The sequence below is a fragment of the Tremella mesenterica genome, assembly GCF_000271645.1.
Source record: "Tremella mesenterica DSM 1558 unplaced genomic scaffold TREMEscaffold_2, whole genome shotgun sequence".
In the NCBI taxonomy this organism is placed as follows: Eukaryota; Fungi; Basidiomycota; class Tremellomycetes; order Tremellales; family Tremellaceae; genus Tremella; species Tremella mesenterica.
The window spans coordinates 2,192,609-2,206,538 of record NW_006711226.1 but is presented as its reverse complement, the minus strand read 5'-3'; the positions used below and the strand labels follow the sequence as shown (position 1 = coordinate 2,206,538).

The 13,930-nt window shown below is 47.4% G+C and overlaps 6 protein-coding genes across 6 annotated transcripts; 2 read left to right on the top strand and 4 right to left on the bottom strand.

Moving 5' to 3' along the window:
• Nucleotides 1-189: 189 nt before the first annotated feature.
• TREMEDRAFT_42974 (uncharacterized protein) lies at nt 190-1,317 on the bottom strand. Its single transcript, XM_007002517.1, has 5 exons — nt 1,269-1,317; nt 1,039-1,111; nt 795-899; nt 356-655; nt 190-270 (listed from the first exon to the last, which is right to left on the bottom strand). Exons 2-5 carry the CDS (start codon nt 1,097-1,099, stop codon nt 254-256), a joined length of 483 nt encoding a protein of 160 aa, XP_007002579.1. The 5' UTR covers nt 1,100-1,111; nt 1,269-1,317; the 3' UTR covers nt 190-253.
• Nucleotides 1,318-1,502: 185 nt separating this feature from the next.
• On the top strand, nt 1,503-2,499 carry TREMEDRAFT_37976 (40S ribosomal protein S9; the record flags this gene model as incomplete). Its single annotated transcript, XM_007002443.1, has 5 exons — nt 1,503-1,590; nt 1,733-1,798; nt 1,884-2,080; nt 2,149-2,259; nt 2,324-2,499. Coding segments are annotated over 5 exons (586 nt in total), but the record flags the coding sequence as incomplete, so codon positions are not given.
• Nucleotides 2,500-2,553: 54 nt separating this feature from the next.
• TREMEDRAFT_67879 (uncharacterized protein) lies at nt 2,554-4,428 on the bottom strand (the record flags this gene model as incomplete). Its single annotated transcript, XM_007002963.1, has 8 exons — nt 2,554-2,587; nt 2,631-2,759; nt 2,873-3,170; nt 3,219-3,352; nt 3,548-3,678; nt 3,921-3,969; nt 4,061-4,238; nt 4,368-4,428. 8 exons carry the CDS (start codon nt 4,426-4,428, stop codon nt 2,554-2,556), a joined length of 1,014 nt encoding a protein of 337 aa, XP_007003025.1.
• A 302-nt stretch (nt 4,429-4,730) lies between these two features.
• On the bottom strand, nt 4,731-5,577 carry TREMEDRAFT_60566 (uncharacterized protein; the record flags this gene model as incomplete). Its single annotated transcript, XM_007002800.1, has 3 exons — nt 4,731-4,763; nt 4,857-4,923; nt 4,979-5,577. The coding sequence occupies 3 exons, from the start codon at nt 5,575-5,577 to the stop codon at nt 4,731-4,733; spliced, it is 699 nt and encodes a 232-aa protein (XP_007002862.1).
• A 2,537-nt stretch (nt 5,578-8,114) lies between these two features.
• Nucleotides 8,115-10,278, top strand: TREMEDRAFT_71217 (uncharacterized protein; the record flags this gene model as incomplete). The annotated part of the gene is made up of 15 exons (XM_007003038.1): nt 8,115-8,222; nt 8,263-8,296; nt 8,339-8,359; nt 8,405-8,436; nt 8,478-8,687; nt 8,742-8,803; nt 8,852-8,910; nt 8,955-9,113; nt 9,160-9,357; nt 9,407-9,536; nt 9,604-9,728; nt 9,777-9,808; nt 9,852-9,936; nt 9,982-10,178; nt 10,222-10,278. The coding sequence occupies 15 exons, from the start codon at nt 8,115-8,117 to the stop codon at nt 10,276-10,278; spliced, it is 1,509 nt and encodes a 502-aa protein (XP_007003100.1).
• A 709-nt stretch (nt 10,279-10,987) lies between these two features.
• Nucleotides 10,988-13,367, bottom strand: TREMEDRAFT_67877 (uncharacterized protein; the record flags this gene model as incomplete). Its single annotated transcript, XM_007002962.1, has 11 exons — nt 10,988-11,226; nt 11,496-11,765; nt 11,923-12,106; nt 12,216-12,384; nt 12,433-12,550; nt 12,632-12,769; nt 12,823-12,893; nt 12,935-13,077; nt 13,118-13,192; nt 13,238-13,277; nt 13,324-13,367. 11 exons carry the CDS (start codon nt 13,365-13,367, stop codon nt 10,988-10,990), a joined length of 1,491 nt encoding a protein of 496 aa, XP_007003024.1.
• Nucleotides 13,368-13,930: the final 563 nt, after the last annotated feature.

Here is a 13,930-nt window from a genome sequence, read left to right as displayed (position 1 = left end):
GTGTTTGAAGCTGACATCAGTCTGGCGAGACATGCCATTAAAGCGGTCCTAGGTCAATCCGGGCATTCATCTCGGTTGAGAGAAGTGGCTAAGCTGCTTTCAGTGAATCTTGCGGGAAAGGAATATCGTGGTCAGGCTGAGAAGCATCAGAGAGTGATGAGTGAGGCCCTTAGAGTCATCACGAAGAGGCAAGGTCAATGACGTGTTGTATGCAATCCATCTCGCATCATACAGGTCCCTCTCATGTACTGCCTCAGATGGTGGTCTCGTCTGTCATAGTCAGCTCTATATACAGGACGCAAGATGCGGATGACGAGACACCGACAGAGCACATTGACAAGAGGAAAACACTCACAAGCTCTGGCACTGAGGGTCAAGGGAGCGTTGTTCGTGATGCTGACAGTTCGAGCTTCACGAGGTTGCGCTGGAAGACGTTTCAACACCACACGTTCACCCTTCTCCGCCGCCTCCGCTTTTTTAGCCGCGTTGCTCTTAACACGGTCGAGGAATTCCTGTCGACATTTCGAGTGACGAACATGTTCGACTCTGACGTTTACTCGTTTCTCCAAGTAACGACCGTTGACGATTTTGTAGCAAATGACACCGACACCGCGGGGGGAAACGTTGTAGACGACACCGGTCTTGCCGTGGTAGTCTGTTGTCAGTATGGACTTCCTCCCAAGTATTCCTCCTTCCTACGCTCTATCACTGACCGAGACATCCATTACCACGGGGATTTCTACCAGATTGGGAAGAAAGGCGGACATAGGTCAATACGAAAAAGTCTTACTCACATTTATGAGGCATACCCTTCTGCTGAGAAGAATTCGCTTTGATATCCACAATATCACCCACACGGTAAGTCTTCAGGTAAGTGGTCATAGAAGGAGGACCATGGTCTGTTTATATAATCGCATGACATCGTTTTCAGTGAGGAAATGAATTTGGAGGCATGCCGGAGAGAATGACAGTCGTCGACAACAAGGAGGAATCATATCAGCACTGATCTACTCTAATAGTAGAGACGACTCTACTCACCCTTGAAGCCCTTCCTGAACATGTGACGCGTACGCGCCCGGCTACCGAAAGAGTGAGGCATGATGGAGGGTGTCTATATGTCAGCCGGACGTCCACTTTTGCTCTCCCCTCTCCCTATCTCTTTCTCACTTCTAAGGTATTCCTACCGAAAGCGACTCTGTCCAATTACGTTGAGAAGTCCGGGTATGGTATAGGAGATATGATATGGGGGAATAAGACCTTGAACTCACCTCTTGCTTGACGTTGACAGAAGCTCTTGCAACCTCGAAGGGACGAAGTGGTGGAAGAGAGAAGAGCTAATGCCGGACGTTCCGCATGTGGCGTTTGGACTCATAAGCTCTCGGCGATAAGTCAGCTCCGATCTGAACGGAGGTCTCTGCGCCTCGACATAACGCCGAAGGAAATCCCGCATCCTCCCTTCCTAACCCCTCTGCTCGAATCTCCTTTCGAGCTTCAACCGTCAAGATGGGTAGCGCACCACGAAAACAATCAAAGACCTACAAGGTCCCTAGGAGGCCTTATGAGGCTGCCCGTCTGGATGCTGAGCTCAAGGTGGGTTCCTTTTCATTACTTGAGACCATTCTCTACAATTCCAAACATGACATCCTCATAGTTCTGATTTTTTGTCGGTGGCATGATGGAAGGGTCTTCCATCGATTGTGAAAGAAGACGATGGACATAAGCTAATAGCCAGCTCGCTGGAGAGTATGGTCTGCGTAACAAACGTGAGATCTGGCGTATTCAATTGACTCTGTCCAAGGTGAGTCGGACCTTCTGGCATTTTGGTACATCTTGCATTTCACAGTGCAATAGATTACCATATCAGTTGATGGGCTGACGTACAGATCCGTCGTGCTGCTCGTGAACTCCTCAAGCTCGAAGACAAAGACCCCAAACGTCTTTTCGAGGGAAACGCTCTCATTCGTCGTCTCGTCCGTATCGGTGTGCTCGACGACCAACGTATGCGTCTCGATTATGTGCTCGCATTGAAGACTGAGGATTTCTTGGAGCGTCGTCTTCAGACTCAGGTTTTCAAACTTGGGTCAGTCAAACACTCATCGTCATCTCATGTTCAGTTACGTTCCTCAAGGATCATGTACTGATGACCAGTCTCGCCAAGTCTGTCCATCACGCTCGTGTCCTCATCCGTCAGAGACACATCCGTGTGGGTAAGCAAATCGTCAACGTACCTTCTTTCGTGGTTCGTCTCGACTCTCAGAAGTGAGTATCATCTCTTGAACCTCGCAAGCTATCTATCGGAATGAGGACTAATACTGATTTCTAGACACATTGACTACTCGCTAACCTCCCCCTACGGTGGTGGCCGTCCTGGTCGTGTTAAGAGGAAGAGAAGCAAGGCCGCTGCTGGCGGTGGAGAGGATGAGGAGGCCGAGGAGGAAGACGAGTAGGCTTTCAATTGGTTGACTTGTAAGATTCATGCATGGTCCTACGCCAACCCTCAATATATACACCGTCTTTTGCAGATATTCTCACGGTTTGCCCTATACGCTTCGATCAACCAAATCGTTCTCTGGCTATGGCCTTGAACCTGACCGTCAGCATCTGGTCGTGTTTCGTTGGGAATGACTGACATATTCATGGTTGCCGCTTCTTTACTCCTCCGCTCTGACAACCGCTCCTCATCCGCTGCTCGTCGTTCAGCGAGGGCGATAGCTTTCTTGTCCATCCTCCTACTCTCGGCGATATTCCTAGCTCTCAAACTGAACATCAGTCAACTTCCGTACTCATGCCTCCACATTTTTCATGATGTCCAGTATTGAATCTTTCGTGAGACACTTTACTACAGTTTGTCTAGGCATTGAGAAAAACCCACGCTGCGGCAAAACTATCATTTTCACCTAACAAAACCCCCTCATCTATCTCTGGAACAACATCCTTCTCCCTCATTTCTTTATTCGCAGCATTTGTCGCTCGACGCTCTTCCATCTTCCCCTCTCTTCCACCATTCTTCGGTACCACCTCTATGACACGTTCGTATAACTTATCACGTCCAACTTTCTTTTCTCGTTTTCGAGATTCTTGTTCTTGTTCAAGAGCTAATTGTCTATCTGCGGCAGAAGGGAGTGAAGGACCTAAGCGGGATAAACGAGGTCCAGGTTCAAGTTCGGTATCTTCTAAATCTTCGACACTTTCATCTTTGCCGTTTTCTTGATGAGAACCAGAGATATTCTTAGATATCTCTATTTTAACTTTTACGAGAGTAGAAACATCGTTTTTGATTTGTGGATGAGATATCTGACGAGGAGAGGGGGAGCGATGTGAGGAAGAAGAAGGATTTGCAAATGACCATCGACTGAAACTTAGCACTTCCCATAGACCAGTCTTCTCCTATGTGTTTTAAACCCATATTTTATCGAAGATGGAAATATGGTAAAAGAAAGGTCTTTGTCAATATACCACGGAACGGAAGTCTTGAAGAGGGCTCGTACTAAAGGGGTGGACGATTAGAAGGATAGAAGGACAGAAGGGAATTATTGAGATTGCTCACTAATTCGTAGTCGCTCCAGGTGGAAAAGTAGACACTTTATAAAACCTTTTTTCCAGAGATCCAGAATTCCATCTTCGCACAAACTTGCCAAAGTAGTTACGAGCGGTATCAGATGAGAGTTCGTCGAGATACTATCATCAGCATTTTTCCTGCCCCTGATACTCTTCTCCTGCAATGTTCACCACTTCATCCTTTAAGTAGTCCTTACTCGGGCCTCCACTTCTCTCCTCACTCTGTACTCTTTCTCACCTGTTCCTCACTCACTCACTCTTTTCTTCCGTAAGATGCAAATGAATCAGAGGTAGAGGGAAATATTGACTTTTAAGCATGCGATTCAAGATAGGCGTAAGGTCGAGAGAGTAAGATGACTCACTCGCCCTTTAGAATGTTTCAACCAATACCTGAATTCATTAGATCTGACGCTATTCATCAGCACCATTCTCACCCGCCACAGTGCAAGTAGCAAGTGCAAAAAGGCGTTCGATTTGTTGTAGAGAATGAAGTAATACTCACAAATAATCCTCTTCGCTGATCTTGTTCACTCCTAAAGTATCCAGATCGAGTCGTTCTTCATCCGTATCATCTTTACCCTCCCTCTCCTTCTTTCTGCCTTTATCATCCTTATGTCTCTTGTGATCTTTACGTTCTCGATATCCGTCATGATCTTTATCATCTTGGTAATCTCTCCGATCTCTATATCTGTCTTCCGTCTTTCCCCCCCGAGATCGTTCCGTGTAGCCTTCTGAGGGATGATGAGAAGACCTTTGTCTTCTTTCATCTTCCACGTTTGAGGTGCGTCTTCGCTTAGAAGAGATAGAACGTTCGCTATACCTATCTTCTTGATACCTCTTATCTCTTTGCTTCTCGTTTGAGGAAGTCATGTCTTCTTGTTAGGCCTACTGCTTAGGTAGAGAAAAGAAGGTATGAATGTGAAAGTCAAGGACACAGATCTACGGAACTACGGAAAGGTGATCGAGAAATGTGATCGGTCTTTCATGGTTGCATCTAATTCACTCTACTCTACTCTACTGTATCTGCTATATACACCTGCTCATACGTGTTTCGGACCGCAGGTCAAGTATGAACAATCTGACAAATCTCGGATCTGGAAGAGTATAAATACATAGCGAAGGTTTCTATATACCATAACTGCATGCGTAAAATGCATGCAGTGCAATATATGCTAGTAACCCCAAGGACGCATGCCGAACATTGGCTGTCTGTCAGCGGTCCATTCCACAACCTCGTTGAGATGAAGATGGGGATGAGGAAAGTATAGAAGATGAGAAAGAAGCTGAAGGACACTCACCAACATGTATGGTGTCCCTGCATTGACGCCCGCTGGTCCACCGACAGGAGGAAACATCTGTTTCCAGCTGAAACACGTCAGTGAATGATCACGACCATATCATTGAAGAAAAGAGAACTTACTAATTCTGCGAGATAGGATCTCTCGAACCTACTATCCTAGGTTGATCCTGTTTCAACACTGGCATAGCCTGTTGTCTGACTGGGATAGGAAGGGCAGGTGTTTCGCTAGGTTGAATCTGTGATGGTAATCCCGTTCGATAAGCCTGTACTTGTTGTGGAGAAGGAAGGCCTTTGACATCTGGTACAGGACCCATGTTGGTGTTGTTCAACTTGGGACTACCGTCTACTGGAGTCAACAATGGCGTATCTGTGCTCGAAGGGGCAGTTGACTTCTTGCGTGAATAATAGCCTCGAACTTTCTTCCCATTTGATCGATGCGGAGTGTTGCAGGAACAAGGACCGTGAACTGGGCATGAAGAGTTGGACGAATGAGATTGTGATAGTGTTTGGGATTGTTGAATAGATGCTGGTGCTGATTTGACCTTTGGCTTGGTCTTTGGAACGGCTGCTTCGTTGGGTGGTGGTGAACCTGATGTCGTTTGACGCCATGAGAGAATACGAGCTTCTTGTACGGGTGTGAGAAAAGAGGGATTAGGAGTGAGTGGAGGTCGAGGTGTGTTGGCTGTCGTCCGTCTTCCGGTAGGATGTGAGTAGGACATGAGTTTGATCACTTTATGTTTATATGAGATCAAAGTTGGGTCCACCCAAGTGGCGAGGGATGGGATCCCAAATTGATATTAATATATGATCCCCTTGGCTCGCTATGCTCCGAACGTCGGATTAATGAGCTAGAAGGCCAAAACGTCAACACCGTCACCGATCACGAGATCTTGTGAGAGTATCGAAATGTGCAGATGATGCGTTGGATATACGTACTCGATGACGTGTAAGTACAGTGACGAGTGACAAGAAGGAAAATAGAAAAAAAAAAAGTGAGATGGAGAGAAAGAGTCGTTTGTAAAGATGTGCGTCTCTTTAGCCAAGTCGAGACCAAAGTCTGCTTTTTTGTCGGAGAAAGGGTGACGGGTGGCGACACTATGCGGTGTCAAGGCGTGACGTGATCAAACGAGGCGGAAGAGCCGAAGTAATGAAGACTTTCTAGAAGTCGACAAGCAGCGTGAGAATTGAGTGGTGGCGTGAGAGCAGTGCAGGTGGATTTGACGTATGAGTAGTGTCCCTCTTGTCTGAAATGTATTTGTTGTATGAGAGGAGAGACAGAATGAAAAAAAAAGAAAGATCCCTTGTGGTTTACACAGCTATGTCACAGATAAGCACTTGAGGTCAAGTGCGTAAGCGTAGAGGTGACGATTGACGAGGTGGAGCGGGGAGTGAGGTGAGAGCCAAGGGAAAAAGACGAACTATTCAAAACCTCGGTTCTCAAGCCTTGAAAGAAAACGCCCCAACAGAACGGCCTTCATTACTTACCCCGCGTCTCATCGGAGATCAACAAGGAGACGTATATCAAAGGATCCGAGTCGGGCAGAACGGCACGCGGCGAGTACACGGAGAGGCGGACGGACGGACGGACCCGATGATGGACGAGGGAAGGATGTCGAAGGCATGGTCCGTCCAGTGAAGGCAGGACCGTCGAATATGCAGTGTCAGGTCAACATGTAGGTCCATGTCAAACAAGTTGCAGAATCGTATAGGATCGAGAAGTCGACGATTGACGAGGTTTCTTTGGAAGGGGATGACAAGATCCGAGAGGTTGACGCAAATTTGCAAAAGCCGTGAGAGGCAACAAGATACTTCCTTTGTCTTGTTAACTGGGTGGAGCTAGGGGTTGCCATATTCAAATGAAGGGATTCGAGTAAGATGAGCAAATCAGTCCCACGATATGAGTTGTGCTTCCCAAGCTCCGAGCCGATAGGTGCAATCACCGAAGAACTCGGTGAATTTCCGAAGATGGGAAGTTTTTCGAGAGTTGGACCATGTACGAGCGGTGTGAGGTGTCGGAGAGTAAGTATGTATATGAAACGGTCCATTGGACTTAGTAATTTGTATAGCATAGCCCCGCCATGACCAACGTTTTGACTCTTCACAGTAATCGCCCGCTGGCTCGCTAGACTTGTCGAGAAGTCGTTTGACGAGTTGAGATCTGATTGTTCGAATCTTGTGGCGTCATGAGAAGCCTCTGAGTGGTCGACCATTCACCAAGTACGTAGAGTTAGATGCTTGATGACATGGAAGCCTTCTTCTTGTAGGTGAGTTGAATACGTCATAACGAAGGTGTTTGCAAAGTGAAAGTCGGAGTGAGAAAAAGAGTCGGGGTGTGAAGTGTGTCAAGTTTGACGACGTTGACCACGTTGTTGAGGTGCGCAAGCGAGGAAGGTCAAAAAGATCAGGTACCATCAAAGACACACACCTCGTCCTCTCACATCCTCTCTAAACAATGTGACGAGCAAGCTGTCACATGACGTGGTGGCCGATTGACCCGGATGGTGGGTACTGGTGGGGTTACTCAAAGTGATCGTCCTTCGCGATCAACCAGCCAACGTGGTAGAGCGAGTACTGACAAGTTCACCCTCCACTTGTCTCTCCTCCTTCCTTTTATAACCTTCCCCTTTGTATCTCCGAACGCCCATCCCCTTCGCCTTCCTTGTCTTGTTCATCAACCGAGGACTATTTATTTATCTATCGATTGTTCAAGTAGATAAGCAACTTCTTCAGTCAACCAACCAACCAACTACTTACCCAGATAACAGGTGAGTTCAAAAATCGTGCCTCTCTTCTTCACCATTCCAGCCGTTTGCGATCTCTGCTACGTATGCCGCCGCCGCCGGCCCACCCGCCTGTTATGATAGCTCTTGTACTTGACCCTATCCTGTCCCTATCCCCCCGGCCCCCGGCCCCCGTAGTTCGATCTGTCGATGCCGCTGTCAATCCTCCGTGTCAAGTGCCGCTTGCGTCACCGTGTTAATCCTGAACCCTGAATCTGCAATTTGAAGCGTGTCACGTAGACCTCGCTGGTCAAAGATCTTATCAGCTGACGCTTGTTTCTGTACCCTCTCTCGGCGTCGTATCGATCGGTCATCGTCCTCCTACTGACCATACACTCGTGTCATACTCGTCTCGCCTGTGGACATTGGGCTCTTTACACTATTTCATCTGACTCTATTTCAATCCTCTTCGATCTTCGGCTCCTCTCTGCAATATGTCCTCTGTCACAATCAACGTTCAAGACACAGACCCCAACATGTCCAACCCCAACCACCCCAGTGCCAAACCACCTGCCAAGGTGCAGCTCAACTTGGGCAATCTACCCCCCAAGATGAACCCGGCAGACATCAAGGCGAACTCCAGCGTGCGTCCTTCCATACTTGTGAGACTGAGCTCATTGTTAGCAATACCCCAGGACGCCTTCCAGGGTCAACCCCAGTGAGCTTGTTGAATGTTTCTTGTTCCTCAGCTAACGTGCAGACAACCCCCCTTGGCCAGCTTGTAAGTGACAAGCCTGGTGAATGACTCCTGACTGACACATGACAGACAGAGGTTACCATGAATACTCTTTCGCTCACGTATGTCATCCCTCACGTATGGAGGTCTCACTGACGTAGAGGCGACTATGGGTGTTCGCCTTCCAACCATCTTAGGCAAGGCCATCGATGATGTATGGAAGACTTTGAACGAGCAATCGGACGAGGAGCGTATCATCGACCTGATCAACTGTATCCACAGGATGGAGGATCTGATGAACGATCTGCAGAATAATGCCAAACTTCGACCCATAGCTGATGACGGTGCGGGTGATGTCGCCCTATGGAACAAGGTGAGCTTTTCCCTTTGTTCTCTGCTCTGAAGGAAGTGACCTGACTTCGTCCAGGAGATTGCGAAATTCTTCCGTGGCAAAGACTTCATGAATGCCCCTTGGCTATTTGCAGAGGCGTGAGTTCCGATCTCGATGCCACAAGGATCATCTGGCTGATCATTCAGATTCAAATATCGACGTCTCCGAGAATGCTTCTCGCTCAGCAAGTTCTGGGTCGACTATGGTGGGTACAAGGTCGGCTGTGACATTATGAGACTGAGATATCAGATGTCTTCTTCCGTCAGAAATGTGACACGTTCTCGAGATCCAGTCAGGCTGTGTTCGAGCTGTCAACTCGATTTTCTCAACCTCGTCAGGCCGACTCTAGCCTTTCTGAGGCCGAGATCGCTGAGAAGAACAAGTTGCTTTTCCTTGAGCTCACCCAGGGTGAGTTGTGGCTGCCGTCTGACTCAGTATACAATTCATGTCTCAGTATGCCTGTGGGGTAACTCGACCGATTTGTCTCTCCTTATCGATATGACAGAAGAGGACATCAAGAAGCTTCAATCTACCGGAGGTGACCATCTCGCCGCGACTGAGAAGAACATTCTCGGCAACAATCTTCACAAACTGGCCGATTACGTCATGACTATCAAAGGCGGTCGTATCGACTTTGTCCTTGACAATGCTGGTGAGTTGTTGTAGCAGGTACCTAAATGAAGCGTCGAGCTGATGACCAGGATTCGAACTTTACTGCGATCTCGTTTACGCGGACTGGCTCATTCAATCTGGCACTTGCTCTAAGGTCATCTTCCATGGAAAGAAGATTGCTTGGTTCGTCTCGGACGTGACGAAGAAAGATTGGGATTGGTGAGTGGGATCATCTTGATATCTCATTCTTCTCATACATTTGTTTTCAAACTTTGCTGATGCTAAGGCTTCTCAACACATGCGTATACGGTCAGTTGTTCGAAAACGCCACCGATGGTGAGATGGACACATTGCGTACCATGGGACACAGGTGGAAACAATATGAGAAAGAGGGTAAATGGAAATATGAAGGTGAGATTGGTTTTACGCTAAAGCTCATCTGCAAAAGCTGATCGATAGCCCATCCCTTCTGGTGCACAGGATACACTTTCGTAAGTCCTCATCCCTGTTAGACAGCCTGGTGTTGATGAGAAGTGGGATCTTCACTCTGAAGCTCCTGATTTGTTCCAATACCTAAGCGAGGCTGATTTGGTCATCTTCAAGGGTGATTTGAACCATCGTACGTCTTGATCCCTTCCCTTTTTGACTATTCATTGACGAGTAGGTAAATTGACATATGACTGTCATGCGCCTCTTGACACGCCATTCCAGATGGCCATTGGTCCATTGGCGTCTGAACCCGGTGCCCCGCCAGTGTGTTCGTTGAGGACTATCAAGTCTGACGTTGTGGTCGGTATCCCTCCTGGTGTGGGGGAGAAATTGGACGAAGAAGAACCTGGATGGAAGATCTCTGGGAAATACGTAAGTCTTTTTCCGATCAGTAGTGAGATGAACTGAGAATCAGGCTGTGGTGCTATTGTCCGAGGGAAGACCCGGGGATAAACCTCAGTATGCTTCATGAGTAACACTCCACGACTTCCCCACATGTGTATAGACATCATGTATGATCGCAATTATTCTTGTGAACTCTTAGCGGTGCCATTCTCCCGCCTGTCACTTTGAACTTGTTCTTTGCAGTTTCTGAATTGTCCATTACCACCTTGAGTGTTGGTGATGAGATGTGATCAATTATCGATCGTACGTACGTAGGGCTAGTAGAACCGGTAAGAGAGACATTTCGAAGAGGATATTGGTTCAAGCCCCAAAAACAAAATGAACATGCATGACATCACTCCTCACGTTCCTTGTTGTTATACTTCACCGTCCCCACCGTCTCAGGTACATCGGCACTTGTCACAGAAGGTAATGAACTCTTGCCTTCGGAGCCAGGTATGACCAAAGTGGATTTCTCCGCCGATTCTAACTGAGTAGGGATCTCTTCTGGTGCCGGGGAAGGTGGTTTTGGAGGACCGCGGGCTCGGTTGAGGGAGTAAGATCGGGTGAAGAGGGTTAACTAGGGGATTAGATCACTTTCCACGGATTACGTTTGAAGTAAGAGAGAAGTGGAGAAGGAGAGAAACAGGAAGAACTCGAAAGCGGCCAAAGAGAGAGAGAGAGGAATGAAGTGAGACAGAGGTAGGAAATTGAGAGAGGAGTAGGAAGAAAGCAGAAAGAGGAGAGGGGAAAGGGTGAGAGACGCGAGAGAGGGGAGAAAGAAGTAAGAGAGATCATCAGAAGTAACATACCAACAACGCAGCTCCAAAGAAAGCACAATTTAAAGCCCAACATAATTTCAAAGAATCCGCAAAAGCGATCAACACTCTATCTCTAACTTCACCTTCTGGTAAATCGTGTAAAGCCCTATAGCCTGATGAACTCTGAGGAACTGAAAAAATGGTTCCGTATCCCGGAATAGTCTCGAATCGACTTCTGAGACCTGTATTGAGTATAGCGGTGAATATTGCCAGACCTAAGGTGTTAGCTTTAGGCTTAATACTTATTGTCCTTTGATTCCCTATGGTCCTACCTCATTGACCGGTTTCCCATTTTGGGCGCAATTTTTTATATGATGAATGATACAGCTCGGGTAGGGTTTTGTGTGTAAAGGGAAGGAGAGCAGGAAGGAAGGCGAAACAGGAGGATAGAAGGTAGAAAAGAAGGTAGGACAGAAGGTAGGATATATGCGGAGGAAGTGGAAAGGAGAAAAAAATCTCAGGAAGAAAAGATGTAACTACTCACCCACACTCCCACCTAAACTCCTGGTCAATGTCCACGCCGCAGTAGTAGCAGCCATCTCTTTCAATGGCATAGCCGCTTGTAAAACCAACATCGGTACCTGCAGAGATAGTCCGATTCCGGTACCCGCCAGAGCGAATAGTCCTTCTTGTGTGGAGAAATCGATTGGATATGATAGGTATTTGTACAGAAGACCAAAAGCTAGTGAGGCCATACCGAGTCCTACCCATGCGACGGGACGGATAATCCGAAGTCGAGAGTTGATTTGGCCGGCTGAACGTTAGTGTCTAGTTGCCTCTATGACGGTCATCATCAAACAAAGTGTGCCATTCGGAATGGGACGAGTGGAACTGAGTGAACAGTGAAGGAGATGCTTGCGGGTTATTGATCAGAGAGACAGCGGGTGAAAGGGAAGGAGAGGAGGGCTCACCGATGATAGTGTTGACAGCAACTAACACAGCAAATGGAAGTAATTGTACTCCACTTTGTATGGCGTCTAATCCTCTAACACCTTGTAGTAATTGTGGAATGAGGTAGTTGGCAGGTAAGAACGCTGTGGAATGTAAGGTCGATCCGATCAAGAAGAAAAGTGTGGTCCTATTTTTGAACATTCTCTGATTCTTGTCAGCCTGACACATACCACAACTCGAACTAGCTCTTCTCAAATCTCCAATTTTCTTTCTAGTGAGACTGTCTCGACGTGTGAGGACGAAATCAACTCACCGCAGGGATTATTGCATTTCTCTTGGTCAAAAGTGAATTTGGGATAACACTTAAGAACAGAATTCCTCCTACGATTATCACCGCGTAGGCCTTGGGATGCTTGAAACCATCATCGGCAGCGGTAGAGAATCCAACGATTAGAAGTGCCGCTCCTGCCATTACCAACCCACTGATGATGAGCTCGTATGTAAATAATCGACAGATGAGATAGACGTACAGACCAAAGAAGTCAAAGGTATTGAGGAACTGTGTGGGTGTGAGACGGCGCACGGGATTGAGCTTGAGTGTGACCACCAGGAGAGCAAAGGCGATGGCACACGTTGGTAGATTGATATCTTCTCATGTTAGCTGATGGCTCTTTCACATATGGAAGACTGACAGAAACACCATCTCCTGTTCGATTAGCTTGGAGACACAAATGTAATGGAAGACATACCATGAAGCCTTCTGCGTTAAGACACCACCCAATATTGGACCAAGGACGGAAGCAACACCCCATGCTCCTCCTAAATACCCCTGATAAGTTCCTCGTTGATGCAGTGGTATGATATCAGCTGGAAGATGGTCAGTCTTCTATGAGGACTCTTGAGTCAGGAATCGAACTTACAAGTGACGATAGAAGTCAATCCGACGATACATCCTCCTCCCATTCCTTGAAACGCTCTCGCCACGATCAACCTACACATTCAGTTCATCCTGAAGACCACAACGTAGCTCACCATGTCATGTTCTTAGCAGCACCACACAACGCAGAGAACAGCGTAAAATCGATGATAGCGCCATACAACATGAACTTTCTACCGATTATATCGGAAACACGCCCGTTCATCGGAGCCATGAGAGTCATGGATAACGTATATGCCTTTGAGTCAGTCCTATTCTTAGGATGAACGTGTACTTACAGTTCCGACCCATTGATATTCTGATGGAGTGGCGTGTAGGTCTTGGGCTATGGTAGGAAGAGCGGTGGCTACAATCTATTCCGTCAGTTTATAATCGATGATACCCTGAGGAGGCTGTACTGTCTGATCGAGTGCGCCAAGGAATAAAACAAGACCGATTCTGTCTTGTTAGTTGTCAAGAAGACTCCTCTGAGGACATCACTTACGCAGGCATGACCAGCAAAAGATTGTTATGTGGTATTTCGTCCATATCTCGTGCATCAGTACTTTTCAGATGGTGGAAGCATCAACCCACCAGCATCCCCTTCTGTCAATCCTTTGCCTTTCGTCTTACCCTTCTTCCCCTCTGCCAGTTCTCCATCGGGTCTGCCAATAGGACTATTGTCACTCTGCTTCCGTCTTCTCCTGTCAGACTGGCTGGACGAGATCGGTTCTTCCTCTGGATAATCTCCCGATCGGGAATACCCTCGTTCTATGTCGTGGAAAATAGGAGCGTTGAGGGGAAGATCGTCAGGGATTGGTAATGGCTCGAACCCATGTCCAGCTGAGAGAGGTTCTCCCATGTTTGGTGGTGGTGAAAGGGGGAAGTGATGATTAATTTGTTCCACTCTGGTATTGTCTAGTTTTGATTATAGGAGTTGTAGTTGTGTATACCTCGATGTGAGGATGTATGTATGGATGTCGAGTGATTTGCTCATTCCAGTCAAAAAAGTCTGGCTGAAAGAGGAAAGGCACCATCGGTCATCACCGATAAGCACTAGTTCGGAACGGGTCCCCGGGAGTTCCGGTCGTGCGGAGAAAACCCGGTTTATC

Excerpts from the sequence above, each read along its gene's own strand:
- TREMEDRAFT_42974 (XM_007002517.1), bottom strand. The coding sequence starts at position 1,099 with ATGCCTCACTCTTTCGGTAGCCGGGCGCGTACGCGTCACATGTTCAGG. Across the intron at positions 900-1,038 it reads GTTCAGGAAGGGCTTCAAGG|ACCATGGTCCTCCTTCTATG; the intron begins GTGAGTAGAGTC and ends TTATATAAACAG. Across the intron at positions 656-794 it reads GAAGGGTATGCCTCATAAAT|ACTACCACGGCAAGACCGGT; the intron begins GTGAGTAAGACT and ends TACTGACAACAG.